Here is an 18,643-nt window from a genome sequence, read left to right on the forward strand (position 1 = left end):
CAATAAATTGCACATATTGTTCTTAGAGCATTGTATTTATTTCTCAAATTTCAGTTATAAAAAAAAAAACCAGGAAAATTGGGATAGCTATATAAAATTACTTGTGTATTAAAGCATTATTTTTGTTAGCATACATCACTAGCGCAGCCAAAAAACCTTCTGGAGGGTTTTTTTTTTATTTTTTGATCAAAAATACCTTCTAGAGGGAGTTTTTGATAAAAAAATGTCTTCTAGGGTTGTTTTTTTTTTGTCAAAACTATCTTCTAAGGGGAGTTTCGTGATTAAAAGTCCTTTCATATGTTTAAGCTACTGTACTAGAATATGCAGTTGTATATGCAGAGGCATTGTTAAAACTAATCCCTCTGGGGGAGGGGGTGTTTTAACCCCCAAAACCCCATCTTTGCTGCGCCACTGGCATACATTATTGGAGTGAGAGGCAAATTGAAGGAAAAGAACTGAAATCTCTTTTCTTCAAGATATTTAAACTGTGATTTTGTTATTATTGCTTTTCATTTGTTATTGTTACTAAAAATCCCATTTTGTATAAATTTGCTATACTGCACCATTTTTCTCAAGTTTATTATTTCTATATAAATATAAATTTTGAAAGAGAGGCAGCTATTTCTAACTCATAAGTGCTCGAATAAAGGGGCTGATGCAGCCAGAGTTCAAACTTAGCTGCATCACCCAATAATGTCAATTTTTTATATTTTTTAGAGAAAAATATGTTTAACTAAAAACATTTGAATATAAGGTATTGAAAATGATAATGTAAATTTTAAAATTAGGTTTGTTAGTAAAGTAAAAATTTACAGCAGAGTAAAAAATCTAAGTTTTCCTTATAAAGTAGAACATACTTTTCACAGTGAGATAGTGAGAATTGAAAATAAATACATAATTGACTATCCTTTTTCCTTGCATTTGAACTCATAATTTGGTTAAAAAAACTTCATAACATTATTTCTGGATAAAAAACCTTGAAGTTGCTTCATTTAATCATGAAATTCCAAAAAAATTTACAGCCTGTAAAGCCTAACCTAAACCATTAGAGATTCACCATAAGTATTTTGAATGCTTTCTTAAATACATCAAAAAAGTAACCATGCAGAGTTTCTATACATCCGAGACTGTGGGAGTAGACCATATTTTTTTGATTTTCTTTTGCATTTTTTCTAAAATAAATTGAAAAAAATAAAAATATGATTGAAATAATGAATAAAATAAGCAGATAGAAAGTAGCATAAAATAAAAAACCTTCCAACATTAAAAATGGTTGAAATATTTGCAGGATGCAAAAAGATTGAAATCTCAAACAAAGGCATGCAATTGTCGCGAAACACGTGTTTGACGTTGTCGGCATGTCTTCCAAACGTACGTTTTCGGCAAACATCGTGGAGGATGAAGATATGAGGGGCTAAAATAGAAAAACGGGGCCTATTTGCCATAATTTAAAAAAATTATAGAAATTTTCAGAAAATAAGGGACTTGTATATTTTAGGGACCCTAATTTTGCTTGATGAAATTAAGGGTCTCTTAAGGGTTTTTTAAGGGAGTGCGAACCCTGACAATTGAACAAAGCCACAACTCAACAGTTTCTCTTCATCTACTGACAACACATTCAAAGACTGAAAAATTATTTAAAAAAAAAAAACTTTTAAAATGGTTGTTTAATGATTTTTTTATGCATACTTGAAGAGTTTTTCCGAGGAAGGGGGGGGGGGGTCGAACTTCCTCATAGTTTCCAAACATTTCACACTGTCTTCAGAAAATTTTACTTGAGTCCACTATCATCCCTGGATTGAAGTCTCAAATAATGCAGACTGAAAATGATGCATTAAACTTTAATAAACTGCAGTTACCAACTAATGCAGAAGTTTTACAGTGAGATGTATCAAGAACTAAAAGTGAAAAACTGATAATATAATTTGCAACTAAGCAACAGAATTAATTGATGTTTGGAATGTCAGTGATTGCTTCCCAACTTCATACCTTACAATTCAAAGAAATGCGACAAATTGTATAAACATGTGAACAAATGATTGACAAGAAGAATAAAAACAAATAGCTGACTCTTTACGAAAGGTATTTGATGAAACATTTTATATTGATCACAAAACAAGAATGCTACCCAAAGTAAATGCTGATCGCATTAAGAACCTGGAAAAAGAAAAAAAAAAAAAAAAACAACAGATTATCAATGATTCTGGAATATGTGGGTTTGTTGGGGTTTCAAAGAAAATAGTAATTGCATATTCATGACTTTATGTTTCTTGATTAATTGATGGAGAAATAAAAAGTTGAAAAAAAAAAATGAAAAGAGAAATAGAAAAACTTAAAAATAATTGCAAACTTATATCAAAAACAGATTCTTTCAAATAGTGTATATAACACAGAAAATGACACAGTGCAGATAATACATTAAAAAAAAAAATTGCTTAGCACAAAAATAAAGAATTAAATATGTGGTATTATCCCAACTAATTATGAAGAAATCGAGGAAATAATAAAGCAAATGATACATGATGGTGAATAAGGTCAAGTTCTGAAATTACTGGTAAAAAAAGTGAAAAATCATGTAAAAATAATGAAAGAGGATTAAGTTAAGACAGGCACAGATCTACGGGAGGGGAACTGGGGGAACGTTCCCCCTCCAAAATCCCAAGTGTACCTAAAATTTATCAGAATACAGTACAGGAAAATTCCTTCGTTTTTTAAAACTTGAACTTGAAGAAAGGTACCAGGAAAAGTGAGGAGAGAACTGTAAAAGTGGATCCAAAGAGGGGATAACTGCGGGAAGTTCTACCCCCCCCCTTCAAAAAAAAAAAAAAAAAAGAGTACCTAAAACTGTTCAGAAAACAAAGTACAGGAAAAATTTTCCGTTTTTTAGAACGTGAACTAAGGAACCAGGAAAAGCAATTAGACAACAGCAGAAGCGGATCCACAGAGGGGAGCAGGGGGAATGCCCCCCCTCCCCAAAATTTCAAAGATACCTAAAAAAATTCACAACAGAATGCAGGAAAATTCTTTTGTTCTATAGAGCTTGAACTTGGAGAAAGGCTCCAGGAAAAGCAATTAGAAAATAGAAGTGTGTCCAAGAAGGGAAACTGGAGGAATGTTCCCTCCCCCCCAAAATCTCATGTGTACCTAATAATTTTCACAACAGAGTACAGCAAAATTCTTCTGTTTTTTAGAACTTGAACTTGAAGAAAGGCACAAGGAAAAGTGAAGAGGGAACTGCAAAAGCACCCCAGGAAGGGAACTGGGGAATGTTCCCCTTTTCCTCAAAAAAATCCCAAATGATCCTAAACTGTTCAGAAAACAGAGTACAGGATATTTTTTTTTCTGTTTTTTAAAACGAAAGGCTACAGGAAAAGCAATTAGACAATAGTGGAAGCGGATCCACGGACGGGAACTGGGGAAATGTTCCCCTTCCCCCAAAAAAATCCCAGGTGTACCTAAAAATTTTTAAAACAGAGTGCAGGAAATTTTTTCATCTGTTTTCCAGTACTAATCTTTTAAAATAAGTCTTTTTGAAGACAAACCTGTTTAAACTGTCTTTTGTATTTATTTGGTGTAGAATATCATTATCCGGTAAAGCTTCCACAATTTAGTGGCACAACCAGAGGGGGGAGGGGGTGTACCGCTCCAGAAGGCAGATTAGAATGTTTTTTTAAAAACATTTGTTAAATTAAAGACGTACCTGGGGAAAATGGAGTTATTTTAATAAGAGGGGGAAAATGTCGCGAAAAAAATCTAAATTTCTATTGAAAAGAACCTTGAAATTTTTCAATCGTGACGGATTATTGATCAGTTAATTACATCCCGCACATTCTATTTCTTTTTCCTCCTCTTTCCTTTTCGGTTTAAAAATAAGAAAGTCTTCATAATGCTATGCTTTGGAAGTATCCATTCCCCCATCAAAACCTTTCAAGAGCTCCTCAAAATTCGTTTTCAGGCTTTCAATTTTGAAAAATTGCCAGGGGAGGACTACCTAACACCTCGTATTCTAAAAACATCGAGAATCGTTCAATATTGCTTTTTGGAGCTTCAAATTTGAAAAATAGCCGAACCCCTAACATTACCGAATATGGTCTACAGTTTCGTTTTTAAGATGACAATTACGAAAATTTCCGACAAGGGCCCGAATGCTCTCGTAGAAAATCCAAAAATGAAAAAAAAAACACGAAAAATCTAACGGGGAGGAGAGCGTTTAAATCCTTTGTCACTAATATTGCTTAAAAACTTCGTTTTCTAAGACTTCAGTTTCGAAATATTTCTTGAGAAGAGCCCCAGAACTCCACTGCTCGTAACATCAAAGTTTGTCTGTAAACTGCGTTTTTGAAACTTCGATTTCGAGATATGGGGCGGAAGGGTGATCGATTTAGATCTATTCTATAAAAAAAAAAAAAAAAAAAAAATCTGTCAGGGTAAGCCCCAAAAAGTCTCATTTCTTACCTTACCGTCAACAACTATCGCTTTTCTAAAACTTCAATTTCTAAAAATTTCCACCTAAGACCCCCCCCTGAACCTTTCCTCCCGGTATAACCTCATCAGAGACCGTCTAGAACTGTTCTTAGGAGTACAATTTCAAAGTTTTTCTGGGGGAGAACCCCTGGACCCCCCTACCAGTTGGTGAACATTTTAAGATTAAAATATAAAAACAACAATACAAATACAGCAATGAGTAAAACGGTTTTTAAAATTATTTTTTGAGAACTGTACTAGCAGAATTTGTAATGCACAATTCGTTTTATAAAAAGCGTTAAGACGCAGAGGATAAGTTGTATAGCTCAATTTTCATGGTTATTTTTTAATAAGTAATATCATATACCCCCCCCCCCCCATCAACATAAATTGCGGAAGAAAAAGTTCCCCTCCCAAATACATAGTCTGGATCCGCCACTGAGTCAAGGTACAATTATGAGTAATTTAAAGGTCCTAAATGGTTATCAATTTAAAGATGTTACTGCAACTGTTGATGATGTTAGAGTTGTATTATGCAATATATGCAATAAATAGAGTCATTAGATAACCCACTGCTGCAAGATGTGCCTGAGATTGAAATGGTTGCTGCAGTTTGAGATGGAGAGAGGAGTTTTGACAAAGTTATAAGCAAATTAGATGAAGGCACTGATACATACAGGGTGAAATATATGAAGAGAGTTAGGAAAGACTCAAACTTGTATTGGATATGGCCTGTACAGGATGACATACACAAAACCAAACACAAACAAATCATCATTATTCGTTCCACAACAGACATTTCAGTACATGTGTCTTCTACATAAACATTATTTTTGAACTAATTAATCATATCTTAATTAATAATGTAGTAACTACAGACAGAGGCAATGCACGGCTTAGAATGTATCATCAAGAACAATGAATCTTTTTTTATTTCCTTATTGTTGTTTGCAATGCTTTCCAAGCAATGCAAAAATGAGAAATTCAAGTTAAAAATTCAAAAAAAAAAAAAAAAACAACAACTAGAGTTTTCACAATTTTTGTAACATTCAAAAAAAAATTAGCATCTGATATCATCTTTATATGTCATAGTATGATTTTAGGGGGTTCAATTTTAAATTCAGAAAAACTTTTTTCTCCATAGCAATGCTCCCCCCCCCCCCCCCCACGTTTCGTCGGAACTGACTTTTGTCAGGAACTGCCAATAACCAACTGGAGGTATATGTCATCTCATTGAAGCTAAGAGTGCCAACATACTGTTGACTAAAATAAACTTAGCACACCAGCAAGAGTCCATTGTACTGGGCTGTCAGTACATTGCATGGTTATCATAGTTGTGTTTTATATTTCAAGTGGTGTATTTATTAATATTTGATAATGAATACTGGTACCGTTTGGGATATTTTTTTACATTCCTTTATTTTTGCTTTTTCAGTGACTGAGTGCTGACATATTAACATCATAAAAGCTAATTATTTTAGCCAAATATTTCAAAGTTTTTGAGATTCTTTGGTATGATTGAAAAAACATTTTATTTCATTTTATCTGTGACATAAGAAAGAGAGTGGTGTCCAGGCATGGACCCCTCCCTTGAAGCTCAAATTTGAAATCCTATAATGAAAAATATTGTTTTAGACTTGTACAACGACTATTATTTAATCTTAAAGCCCCCTTCCTTTTGGCCAAAACATAACCATATTCTCAAATGCAAATGTAAACGCAAGATCCAAACAAATAAAATATGAGCATGCAATTGCAATTTAGAGAACACATTGAGATCTGTAATTTTCGATACAGACAACTTCTTAGAGGAAATTAAAGAGCTTTAAATATCCAAGAAAATAATGATTTGATAAATTTCTAGCACTTGAATTTAATATTTGCTGGCAAGAAATGATTCAAAATTAGAAGATTGAATTCTTTTTTAGATCCTTTCTTGCAGCAAATGTTCATAAAAATCGTGACAAAAAGGTTTACAAAGACAAATTGACAAAATAAATAAATAAACAAAAAAGGAAAAAGAATAGATAATTTTTAGAAATACTTCATGTTCAAATAAGCTTATTAAATCTACTTTTTGAATTATTTCGCTCAATTCTCAAATGATGTGTGTGTATGTATTTTATTTCTTTTTTAAAAGTGGCAAAGTAGCGACTACCTTTTAAAAGTATTTTGTAGTTGCTACACTTCAAAAAAAAAAAAAAAAAAAACAAAATTTACATAGCTACATTTGTAATAAAGTAGTTGTACGTGAAATACACTGCCAGCTCAGTCATTCCAGTCGAAAACTGCAGTTTCGTGCTTATTAGCAATCATCGGTCTGGCATAGGAAGTGACTGAGCTGATGGTATTTTCAGTAAGTTACCGCTTACTGAAAATACCATGCCTTGCCTTCAATCTTCGAGTTGAACCGAACCATTGCTTCGGTCACTCGTCTGGTCAGTGCTAATTCTATATTAGCTACCAGTTTGTTTTCGGATTTCTGGGGTTTTACTATAGATATACATATGTCCACAACACAATGGTTATTTTTGAGGAATAAAAGAGCAAAAGTTTCTAATTGGATGATTCATGCAGATGAATTCAAGCAATAGAGCGTGCAACATGTAAACATTTTACAGATTTATCAACATTTTACAGATTTATCATAGCAGCAACAAATAATACAGTCATTATCAGCTTTTATAGTTATAATTTAAATATAAATTTTTTAGAGGAAAAAATGAAAGAAATTATTCTCTTTAATTAAAAGAACATTCTTACAAAAAATGCAGATTTCCCCATCCCCTGATTCAGGCACTTTTATGTATCACCAGATTTTGAGCATTATGGATTAATGTTTAAGACATTTAATAAAGATATTTTCACTATAAAAACAGTTTAGTAAAACAATGAATTTGTTAAGCACTGAAGTACTTCCCCGATGTATTCATAAAAATGAAGAAAAATTTCCTGATGTACTTACAAACATGAATTCCATTTATATGTTTTGAAAAATATTCAAAAAAATTTTGTATATGATATTAACTTTTTGTCAGAAGATTGAGACGATACTTAACTTTGAAACTAAATGATACTGGAAAAAATACACAACAAAATTTAAAGCAATTATAAAATATAGGACCTAAATATTTTTGACAACGAATGAAAATAAGAACCATGATGCATATTCCATGCGTGTTCTTGATTCAAGTTGAAAAAAAAATATTTTTGAGCCTTGATAATGAGGATTGTGCCTTTCATATAATAATAGGCATATGTTTAGACCATACAATATTTTACATTTGATCGCTTATACATGACAAATTTATAAAGAATCTGTGAAGGAAGTAAGAATATTCATTACATCTGGCATCAAAAATTAAAACTATATTTGAAAAATGAAAATATTTGGTATTAAATAGATGTCAAACACGTTTTCTATCTGTGAGCACCCTCACAATGCTTCCAATGCCTCCAGCAGAATATACCTAGATGAAAATGCATTTTATTTACTTAAAAGAATTTAATAAAGCATAGTATAAATGATTCATGTGAAGAGAATAATAGGAATTACGAATTTGACCAATGCCAAGAAAACATATCATAAATATAAGCACAATAAACAAAGAACCAAAAATTATTCAACACAACACTCGACAGTTGTATGAAACATTCCAAATTTTAATTGATTCACTTTTTAGAAATAAGATGGCTTTTATTAAATAAAACATATACTTTTGAAAAAAAAAAATATTATGTTTATTTTCAGTATTTAGTAGCTAAACTTAGAAATGCCTTAAAATGGATCCTCCCCCCCCCCATGTTTAAAAAACATTTATGTTTTGGTAAATGATGCTTCAGCAGGTCTATAGAATGATAACAGCAATTTTATGACCTTCCCAAAGCATCCATGCCTGTATAGCATAGCGCGATTTTCAAATCATGTACAGATATCTACAAAAATTAAGTTTTTTTTTGAAATAAACTTTTTTTTGAAAAATAAGTGCTAACATTTCTTAAAGCATAATTTTGTAAGCTTTTAAGCATATTGGTTTCAATACTGCATGCATTTTTCAAGCAATACACTGAGATAAAGAAGGTATGTACATATGTGTGTAGGTGGGGGGGGGGGGGGATTATACAGTTCATCTGATATGACTTGAACAGTTCCAAAGTTCCAATTTTTTCAAAATTTAGATTATTAGCATTTCAGAAATGGAACAGCAATGACATGATTTTTCTTGAAGTAGAAAAAACCTTACAGAAACTTTGTTTTGAAATAACATAAACTTTTTTTCGGAGACTTAATTTTTCAGTTTGGAGCACAAAGTATCATTTTGGATTTGAAAATAATGGTCTTCAAAAAAAAAAAGTAGCAAAATAAGTTTAAGAGTAAAAAAAGGCATTATGTTTACCCATCAGTTAGAGAAGCAACTTTACTTCTCAGGTTAAGGATAGTGCTTTTGAAGCAGATATTTGAAATATTAAGATTTTTTAAATTTAATTCAAATAATAAACTAGTTAAAATAATTCCAAATAATAAAATTTTGAGGAATTCACACATTAAAGGTTGCAAACATATACAACAATTCCGAATTTAAATAAGGAATTGAGACAAACATTGCTCAACAAATAATCGATTTATTTTTACTTAAACAAAACATGACTAAGAGATTTCCTTAATAAGAATTACTTAGGTTACCTTTTTATTAAGCTATTATTTAGTAGAATATCATGCAGTATCAAAAACACCTTTTAAACGTCTGGGAATAGATTTCTATCTTATTTTCTTTCTATTTTTTGCGTTATTTCTGATTAAGTGTTCAACCACACTTTGAGTCTTACTGTTTCAGGCTCTATTTTCGTCTCAAAGCCGTATTTTCGTAATTCAGCCCTCTAGATATCTCTAAATATGTTACATTAAGTTCAAATCTGGAGATTGAAGGGGTATTTTCTACACTTTAGGACAATTTTTGAGGCACTAGACGCAAATGTTGAAAACCGCGTGCTTCTTGTTACCTAAAGAAAAAACAAAGTTGTTTCCGATAACCAAATTTTTGGCTAAGAGTTAATAAATTGGTTTTAAAAATATTTAAATGAACAGCATGATTCATTATTTCATCAAAAACTTCCAAACTACCAACTCCTGATGCTGATATGCACCCTCACACAAGAACACATTCACCGTTCTGATTAACTGGTCCAACTAAGTTCTTAAGATTAAGTTCCTAATTTTTTCTTTATCTACAATTATACAAATATTTAACCAAAAATGTTGAATTCATTTTTATCTGTAAGTAACATGTAATATTAAAACGTTTTGAGCTTATTTATCATTGATTTTGCGACGAAAAGTGTAAGATTTCTGTTTTTTGCACGGCCAAGAAAATTTCTGCGGGAAGAGGTCCCATTTAATCCAGCTAATCAGAGAACTTGGCGAACAATTTTAGGTGAAAATTAAATGTAAAAATTTTCACTTAACTCTGCAGAAACTTTTACAGCACTCAAATGTGTATTTTTCATAAATTTTTCAACTGTAAATCTCGGATCACGCTTTGCCAACCTTGCCGGCTGAGCTTTTCTTACCTTGCTTTCGGTCTGATTCTTTTTTTTAAAGCATTTTATCAAGCACTTTACTATAGAATGGATTGAATTACCTAATTTAGAGATGTTTCAAACCAATTCGCTTCTACTGTGAGAAAAAAAATCAAATTTCGAATGGTGTTTGGTTTTTTATGAATAAAAGCCATTTTAAAGTAATAAGCACAATATTAAGGAATAAATAAACAAAAAATTAAAGTCAAATGATTTTTAAGGGTCAACACAATGCAAAAATAATAAAAAAACCAGATAGGATTATTTTAATCATGAATATGTTCGAAAATATTTGAGGGTACGATGACTTTTTTGGCATATTATTTCTCTGTCTCTTCGTTTTTTGACCAATTTCAAAAAGAAGATCAGCCAATATTTTGAAAAAAACTACAGGGTTTTATTTAGAATGACATAGGAATGATGTGAAAAAATATTGGACTTCATATTCAAATTCAGTTTTGCGTTATTTTGGTTTTACTAAAAAATTTCAAAGTGTACAAACACTTTTGGGAGTCACTGTATATAATTCCGATTGTTTTATTCATTAATAATTAAATTACAAATATGTTCATCTATTGTGCATTATAGAAGTTACAACCAGCTTAATTTCTCTTTTCACATGGGGGGGGGGAGTACGTCACGTCTTCGTATGGCCCGGGTGTTGGACACAGAAGTTAGAGCAGGGCAAAGTAATACAAATTAATAAATGAAAACTTTTTCGTCTTTATTGTAACTACTTTCAAATTTTATACTTTTTTCAATATGTTTTGTAGTAAAATGGAAATACGGTTTCAAATTTATGATTTTTGAGAATTTATTATTTCGTCAACATGTTTCTTCCTCATATTTTATTGTTTTTTTCTAAAGAATTTTATTCATTTATTATTATTTTTGTTCAGGAATTTTTGCTAACCACAGATTCAAATAATTCAAAATCTCTTCATTTTCTTTTATACCTTAATTCTTAAAAAATACTCAAGATTAAAATCTAGATTGTTGATTTCAATACTTGTTTTTAATGCAGAGGTTGACGCAGACAAAAATTAAATAAAATCAATGCATGAAAAATAACATTCTATCCTCAAAGAAAATAAAATTGCTTCAATTCGAAGAATAATGAAAAAAAAAAGGTGAGTGAGATCAGGGGGTAACTATAAAACTATAACTTAAAACAGTGAGTAGGATTTAAAATAGACCACTAGGACTAAGTGTTTGAGTGTAAAAAACCAAAGCGAACAAAAATTTTATAAAGATATTCAAGAGGTATGCTATTTCAAATAAAATAAAATGGGAAGGTATCACTTAAAATCACGAAATCAATCTAATATGTTAAAAGTATTTTTACTCAGAATGGAAATGCTTGTATTTCAGACTGGAAATTGAAACTTTCAGTATGGAAAAAAACCAAAGCATTCGAATGGTTTTGTAAAAGAAAAACGAGGGGATTATTTTCCTTTTTTTAACATATATTTTTGCATTTTTATCGATAACACTGTGCAGCAAAAAAACTCCTTCAAAATGCTTCTGACATTTCGTTGGCTGATTCTTATGTAAAACGACACCCTGAATCTGAATATGACCTCCGTTTCCCCCCTATACATACCAATTTTTTTTAAAGGCCCCCCCCCCCAGTTTTTTTTCAATTTTCCTTAGTTTTAGAGCAATTATTTTTTTGGAGGTTAAAGAAGCTTTATATTAACATAGTTTTGGCAAGCAAGAGAGGTTCAAAGTTCAAGATCATGGACACCGATAGCAAAAGGGGGCAATTGGTGCAGGGGGGGGGGGGGTATACCACCCTCCTCCAAAATATTAGAAAAATCATGAAAAACGATCTTTTTATTCTGCTTTTTTAAAAAAGATGTTTGTAAAAAAAAAAATTCGGTGCAGAATGAGAGCATAAGATTTGCTTCTATAACTCCCATGTCCAAAAACATTTTTGCGATGTAAAAAAAAAGTTAAAAAAAAAAAAAAAACCTATCTTGTGAATGCCGCACGTTGCATACGAGTTGAATTGCAGGTCTTCATTCAAAAAGATATTCTTCTGGCTGATTCTTATGTAAAATGGCACCTTGTTTCCAAATACGACCACCTTTGTCCCCTCCTTTTTAGAACCTCCTCCCCCCCCTTTCCTCTGATTCTGAGCCATTTTTTTTTTTAAATTTGGATGGGGAAAATAGCATTACAATAACCGTAAATATATTTCTGAATGAGAAGAGATGTGCAAAGCTCAAAATCTTGTGCATATGTAGCAAAAAAGAAAACTTAGGGCCGTCCTCCCAAATTAAAAAACAGGGGGGTGCTTTTCTACAAATATTGGTACGTGTAGGAGGAAAATGGAGATTATTTTCGGATTCAGGGGGTCAATCTGCAGAAGAATCAGCCGGAATAGCCTTGAAGTATGAGAGTTTTTTTGCTGCACAGTATGTTTGGGGGGGGGGTGCCCCCATGCTTTCCTTTTTGCTACATATGCACAAGACTTTGAGCTTTGCACATCTCTAGTCATTCAGAATAATGTTTATGGTAATTGTAATGCTGTTTTCCTCTCTAAATAAAAAAATGCCTTTGAATCAGAGGATGGGAGGGGGGTCTAAAAAGGTGGCGTGATGGGAGGAAGGTGGTTGTATTTGGAAACAAGGGGTCATTTTACATAAGAATCAGCCAGAAGAATGTCCTTTTGCATGAAGACCTGCGATTCAACTCGTATGCAAATGTGAGACTTTCACATGATAGTTTTTTTTTCAATATTTTTTTTACATCACGTAAATTTTTTTGGATATGGGAGTCATAGAAGTGAGTCTTATAGTCTCATTCTGCACTGAAATTTTTTTTACAAACATCTTTTTTAAAAAAAGCAGAATAAAAAGATCGTTTTTCATGATTTCTCTAATATTTTGGTGGGGTATACCTCCCAAGTCCCCTCTTTTGCAATTGGTGTCCAAGGTCTCGAACTTTGAACCTCTCTTGCCTGCCAAAACTATGTCAGCAATTAATATAAAGCTCCTTTAACCTCCAAAAAAAAAAAAAAAAAAGCTCTGAAACTAAGAAAAAATGAAAAAACTTGGGGGGGGGGGGGGCTTTAAAAAATTGGTACATATATTGAGAAAATGGAGGTTATATTTGGATTCAGGGGGACATTTTACATAAGAATCAGCCGACGAAATGTCAGAAACATTTTGAAGGGTTTTTTTTGCCACACAGTGTAATTAAAACAAATAAAAGAAGATAGGGACATAGCAAAGAAAAGGGAAAGAGAGGAATTCCCAAAACTTATATCTTTGTACTTTAAGTGCATTTTTGAAACTTTGATTTTGAAAGAAGCCTGAACCTCATCCATTCGTCATTCGAGATTGTCTAAAATTACATATTCAGGACTTCAATAATGAAAAGCTTTCAGGCCCGCGTCTTCAACCAAATCCCTGAGAAATGCCCCACCCCATTAAAAATCGCCTAAAATTTCGTTTTTAGAACTGGAAAATTAGCCAAGGATCCCCATACTACTCTAAAGACTCCCTACTCTAAAGTCCTCAAAGATAGTCTAAAATTTCTTTTTCAGGGTTCTAATTTCGAAACATTTCTCGGGTCCCTAAACCTCTTGATAACACCATCATAGATCATTTACAATTGCATTTGAGGAATTTCAATTTTGGAAAATCATCAAGTGAGCTCCTGAACCTCTCCTCATAGTAACATTATAGAAGATAGTCTAAAAACTGCTTTTAAAAGCTAACTGCGAACGTTTTCTGGAAGAGTTTCTTCCTCTCTTGTTAAAATTAAGGGCATCAATTTGAAAACTTTCTAGGGCAGAGCCCTCCCAAACTCCTCCTACAAGCAATACCAAAGGATGTCTAAAATTACATTTTTAGAAGCCCTAAACCTTTCTCTTGTAATATTACCAAAGATTTCCTAAAATGCGTTTTTTAGACTAAAAATTTGATAAATTTTCTAGAGTAGGCAGCTGAATCTCCCTTTCTCTTAACATCATCAGAGATTGTCTAAAAACTATGCTTTTAGAGCTACAATTGTGAAAAAATTTCCAAGGGAAAGCCCCTGAATCCTGAACTCTTAACATAACTGGAGATAATAATTGTGCTTAAGATGTTTCAATTTCATTCATATTTCACTCACTGCAACAGCTGTTTTACCAAAGATGTTTTGCTTATTATATAGTACGTTATACTCATAAAATAAATCTGTGCCTTAGTACAGGAGCATGTTTGAAAATAAAATGAAGATATTGGAATAAGAATATAAAACAAACAAAAAACGTATAGATTTTTTTTTAAAATCATAGTACAAAAGTTTTTACCATACAATAGAGTTAATATCAAACAAGTCTTTTGCACTGCTTCATTCATTTCGAGTTTAAGTTTTTTTCTTCTCAATTTTTAAAGTTATCAATTTTGTCTCTTAATATTGTTTTGCTGTTAGATTCCATTCACAAACAGACTAGGAGTTTATAATGGTATTTGAACGACTTATATTAAGAATTTGTGGTAATAATCAAGTATGAGCATAAGTTTAGATAAATAATTACGTTAAAGGTCACTTGGCATATTTTTTATGTTTGGTGATTTGAATTGAGTCAGTGAGACGTAAAGAGACGTACGTGGACATTTTCAAGTTTTGAGTAAAATGCATTTAAAGATAAGGTAATAGGTAGGCTTTCATTGAATATTTTTTTTCTAAATCATGCTGTATAGTAACATCTACCAGAGCTACTAGTACTATCTTTTGAGCCAAGATGCCTACGATTCGTACTTCAGTTCACGTACTAATTTTACTGGTTATCTCCAAATTTTTAATTTTGTCACTTATATGCCTTTGCTTCTCACTGCCTCAATTTATTTACCGCTATAGCAAATTATAAATTTCGTAGTTGGGGACATTCAACAACTTAACTTTCAAAATTCTAGGGTTACAATATACTTGTAAATATATATTGCCTATTGCTTTAAGTAATTTTTCTATTATCCCCAAGATAGTAAACATGCCTCTAAACCTTTAAGGAAAAGTAGCGACCAAACTAAGAAAAAATACATAACACTTAAAGAAAAAATACTAAACATACTTTCTCATGCCAAGCTAGTAGATGAGCACTTCTGCCTTCTGATGGATTCTCAAAGCCTTTATACAAATATTTCATTAACATATCTATCTGATCTCTGTCAAGTTGAGCAACAGTTTTTTCAATGTCACTAGTTTTAATTGACAAAATTACCCTCAACACAAGACTAAATGCAGCATCCTAAAAAAAAATGTAAATTATTGAGATAGATAATTAACAACTTGTGTATTAAACTTCAAAAGTTTACATTTTTTGTAAAACCACTAAACAGTAAAATGAAAATAAATAAATAAAATAAGCTAAGTACCATATTTCCCGATCTATGTAACTTTTTCAACACCAAAATATTCCCTGCCTTATGTATTGAGGAGGTAAACTATGTTCTTCTAAGGGGAAAATACTAGTAAATATATGAAATGAATGAAAGGGGGGTTCAACCGAACCAAGCACTGCTACCAGAGGTCTATTGTACTAGTCCCCAAACAGAAACTGGTCTTAAAACAGACCAGTAGCTGAAGCAGAATTCAGCAAACATATAATGGGAATATCATGAATCATGCATGGTTCAAGCAAATGATGACCAAGGTGTTCAAACCTATAGGCAGAAAACACTTCACAATCACACAGGGTGTGAGTAATAGTTTCCTCCTTAAAGAGGTAACCTCTGCAAATTGAATCATTACTGACACCCATTATGGCAAGGTGCCGCTTTAAGGTGTAAAGTCCAGTAAAAAGACCAAAAGTCTTCCTAATACTAATTTTGTTAAGAAGCCTATTGCATTTCTGGCATGTGATCCTCAGAGAGAATCAGGTCTGTCCTCCTTAGAAAGACAAGCTGAATATGTTCAATGTCATTGCGAAATAACCTCTCTGAAGGGAAAGTTTCTTTCACAACAGCCATCTTAAACATATGCACTGCTTGAGCATAGTACTGTGGTTTACCAGTCCTTACTCTTTAGAATGCAGCAGTTTGTGCAGGGGAAGGAATTGAAACCTCCGATCGATGATGCTTGGTTTCTCCTACCTTCTCAGGAATGGCTGGCCCAGTGGCTTTTGCCTTCTGTAACAGCCTCCCCTGTCCTGCCTGCACCTGTTGCATTTTTATGCATAAATGAGTACCCCCTGCCCCCCCCCCCCACTGCAGTGTCAGTGGGTTGCAGCCCTACACCCTCACCTCCTCCAGCGGTAAGGTTGCTGGTTCTCTCCTTCAAGCCAGTATTCAGCACCAAAGGAGCTGGGAACTGGGCGGTGGTAAAAAGTCAACACCCACACAACCACCCTGTACGAGTGCAAGGCAAATTACAACGAGGTTTCGTCCAGTTCCTAGAGGGAATGTTTAGACATCATACAACCCAGATGCCATCCATCCATCAGCACGGTGCCTCACACCTTAGATTGGGTATCCATTTCAGTCGCCTTTTACGACATGCATGGACTACATTGGGACTATTCTGCTCCGGTCACCAAACAGATTAGTAAATATATACCATATTACCCCGCATTATCCGGCATGACAAAAAAAAGCAAGGTTGACCAGCATGATGGTAAATTCAAATTTTCCGGCATGACGGATAGTTCAACATCTGTTTTGAAACAAAACAAAGTAAATTTCCGCATTCAGTTTCAATTAGAAAGGAAACCACTGAAAGGAAAAAAAGTAATAATAAATCCCGAAAGTAACCTTTTTTCAAAAAAAAAAAAAAAAAAAAGTGTATTGCATATAATATGTGCTTGTTATTTACGGTAGGTTATTATTAAATTATATGCCAATAAAGTAATCAATTCAAAAGCAATCATTGTTACTGTGATTTTTTCATAATTTTTTTTAAATAAATTATTTTAGGTTCCTTTTAGAGAGGTAACTTTAATTTTTATTTATTGAGTAGTTATGGTAAATTCTTTAGCACTCACTTAGCAGCGGTAACTTACTGCTTAAATGTTTGCTTACTTAATTTTATTTTTTATAAAATTATTTGTTATTAAACAATATTTTTCTTAAGATAAAAAATACCTTTGTGCTGAATAGTAAAGTATGAAAAACAATGTTAAAAAAGTAAAAATTTACCAATTACAGCAAAATGCTGTAATTGGCAAATTTGTGCTTTTTTCAACATTGTTTTTCTTACTTTAATATTTTTCTTGTTAAAATAACAAATGACATTGTTGATAAATATTTTTACATAATTAAACTGTTTATAAATCTATAGAACTTATATTCATTTTCAAGCTGAACATGTTTTTTTTTATAGTAAACATTTATTTTTTTTCGTAACTCGATTCTCCCGGCATGCCGGAAAGGACCAGGCAAGTGTTATTAAAAATCTTGTGTCCCCAAAATTTTGCGGTGTGCCGGAAAATGTGGGGTAATACGGTATTTTTGAGATCAGGCATAGAAAATTTGCTTTGCAAATGTTGATTATAACAATTATGTAGAATATGAAATAACAGTAAGATATGAAAATTTCATTTGATTTAAGCAGCAATAATTGATTATTTCTTATTTCCTTTATTTCTTATTTTTAAAATAATGTAAACTTAATAATGAATTTTCAATTTAAAAATAAATATATGTTTTCAAAAAGTGTTCTTTTAATTGCATTTTTCAATATTTAACTTGGCATTGGAAAAAAATTCAATTGACTTTTTAACTACAAGCTGATTTCTTGTTTTAGTTTTTTAATCATAAAACATTACTTTTCACATGTTTATTTCATCTTTAAAAAATATTCTATTGTATTTTAATACATTTTAAAAATTTGAAATTCTGACAACCTTTTATACAAAGTTTCTACTAACCGAGATTTCCGAGATCCGAGGTGCTAGTGGTCCCAATTAGCTCGGATAATTTGAGGTCCTACTGTACTAAGTGTTAATTGCCAGGGACTTGATTTTTCTTTAAGAGTTAAAATGTTACCCTAATGTGTTTTTTTAAGTACTTTATATTGGTTTGGTATTACCAAAGCAAAAAGACCTTGCAAATTGCTGAAGAAAGGATGTTGAAAAAGTTGCTAAATGTGATGCAAAGGAACAAATTTCACCTGTCACAAGATAGTGTATTAAAAGCATAATTCCGGAAAGGGTGGAATTCCCCCCCCCCCCCCAAAAAAAAAAAAAAAAAAAAATTAAAATCAGTTTTATGCTACTGCCGTAGAAACCCTTCCATATTTCCTAAATATATATTATAAGTACATATTTAGGAAATGTTGCATTTATGTCAGGGTGTTAAACACATAATCAACATTTTTCACTTTTCTATATTTCATACTTAATGCATTCAAACTTTCAAAAAAGTAGAAATGATAACTTTACCTTCAACATCTGGTTCTTTGTTCCTACTGGTGCTGTGCGTAATAAGTTCTTTAAAGCTTCAATATGCTTTCCTCTAAGTCTTATTAAGGATGTTTCAATTAAACACATACACATATATGTACAGAATTAATATTGATATGGGTCTGGAATATGCTCAGTGGGTATTTATAACTGGGTATTTTCCCGAGCAGGGGTAAATACTGAAATCAGGGTATTTATAGGTTTAAG

At 32.1% G+C, this 18,643-nt stretch overlaps 1 protein-coding gene across 1 annotated transcript in view; it reads right to left on the reverse strand.

Moving 5' to 3' along the window:
• Positions 1 to 7,822: 7,822 nt before the first annotated feature.
• The window catches only part of LOC129219452 (actin-related protein 2/3 complex subunit 5-B-like), a 74,622-nt gene continuing 63,801 nt past the window's right edge, over positions 7,823 to 18,643 (reverse strand). Inside the window, exons 2-4 of the mRNA XM_054853846.1 lie at positions 18,416 to 18,488; positions 15,110 to 15,286; positions 7,823 to 7,934 (exon numbers count right to left, since the gene is read on the reverse strand). Coding sequence (XP_054709821.1) covers positions 7,872 to 7,934; positions 15,110 to 15,286; positions 18,416 to 18,488 — 313 coding nt within the window. The 3' untranslated portion in view covers positions 7,823 to 7,871. The remainder of the gene's footprint in view (positions 7,935 to 15,109; positions 15,287 to 18,415; positions 18,489 to 18,643) is intronic.

The sequence above is a fragment of the Uloborus diversus genome, chromosome 3 (assembly GCF_026930045.1).
Source record: "Uloborus diversus isolate 005 chromosome 3, Udiv.v.3.1, whole genome shotgun sequence".
Classification (NCBI taxonomy): domain Eukaryota; kingdom Metazoa; phylum Arthropoda; class Arachnida; order Araneae; family Uloboridae; genus Uloborus; species Uloborus diversus.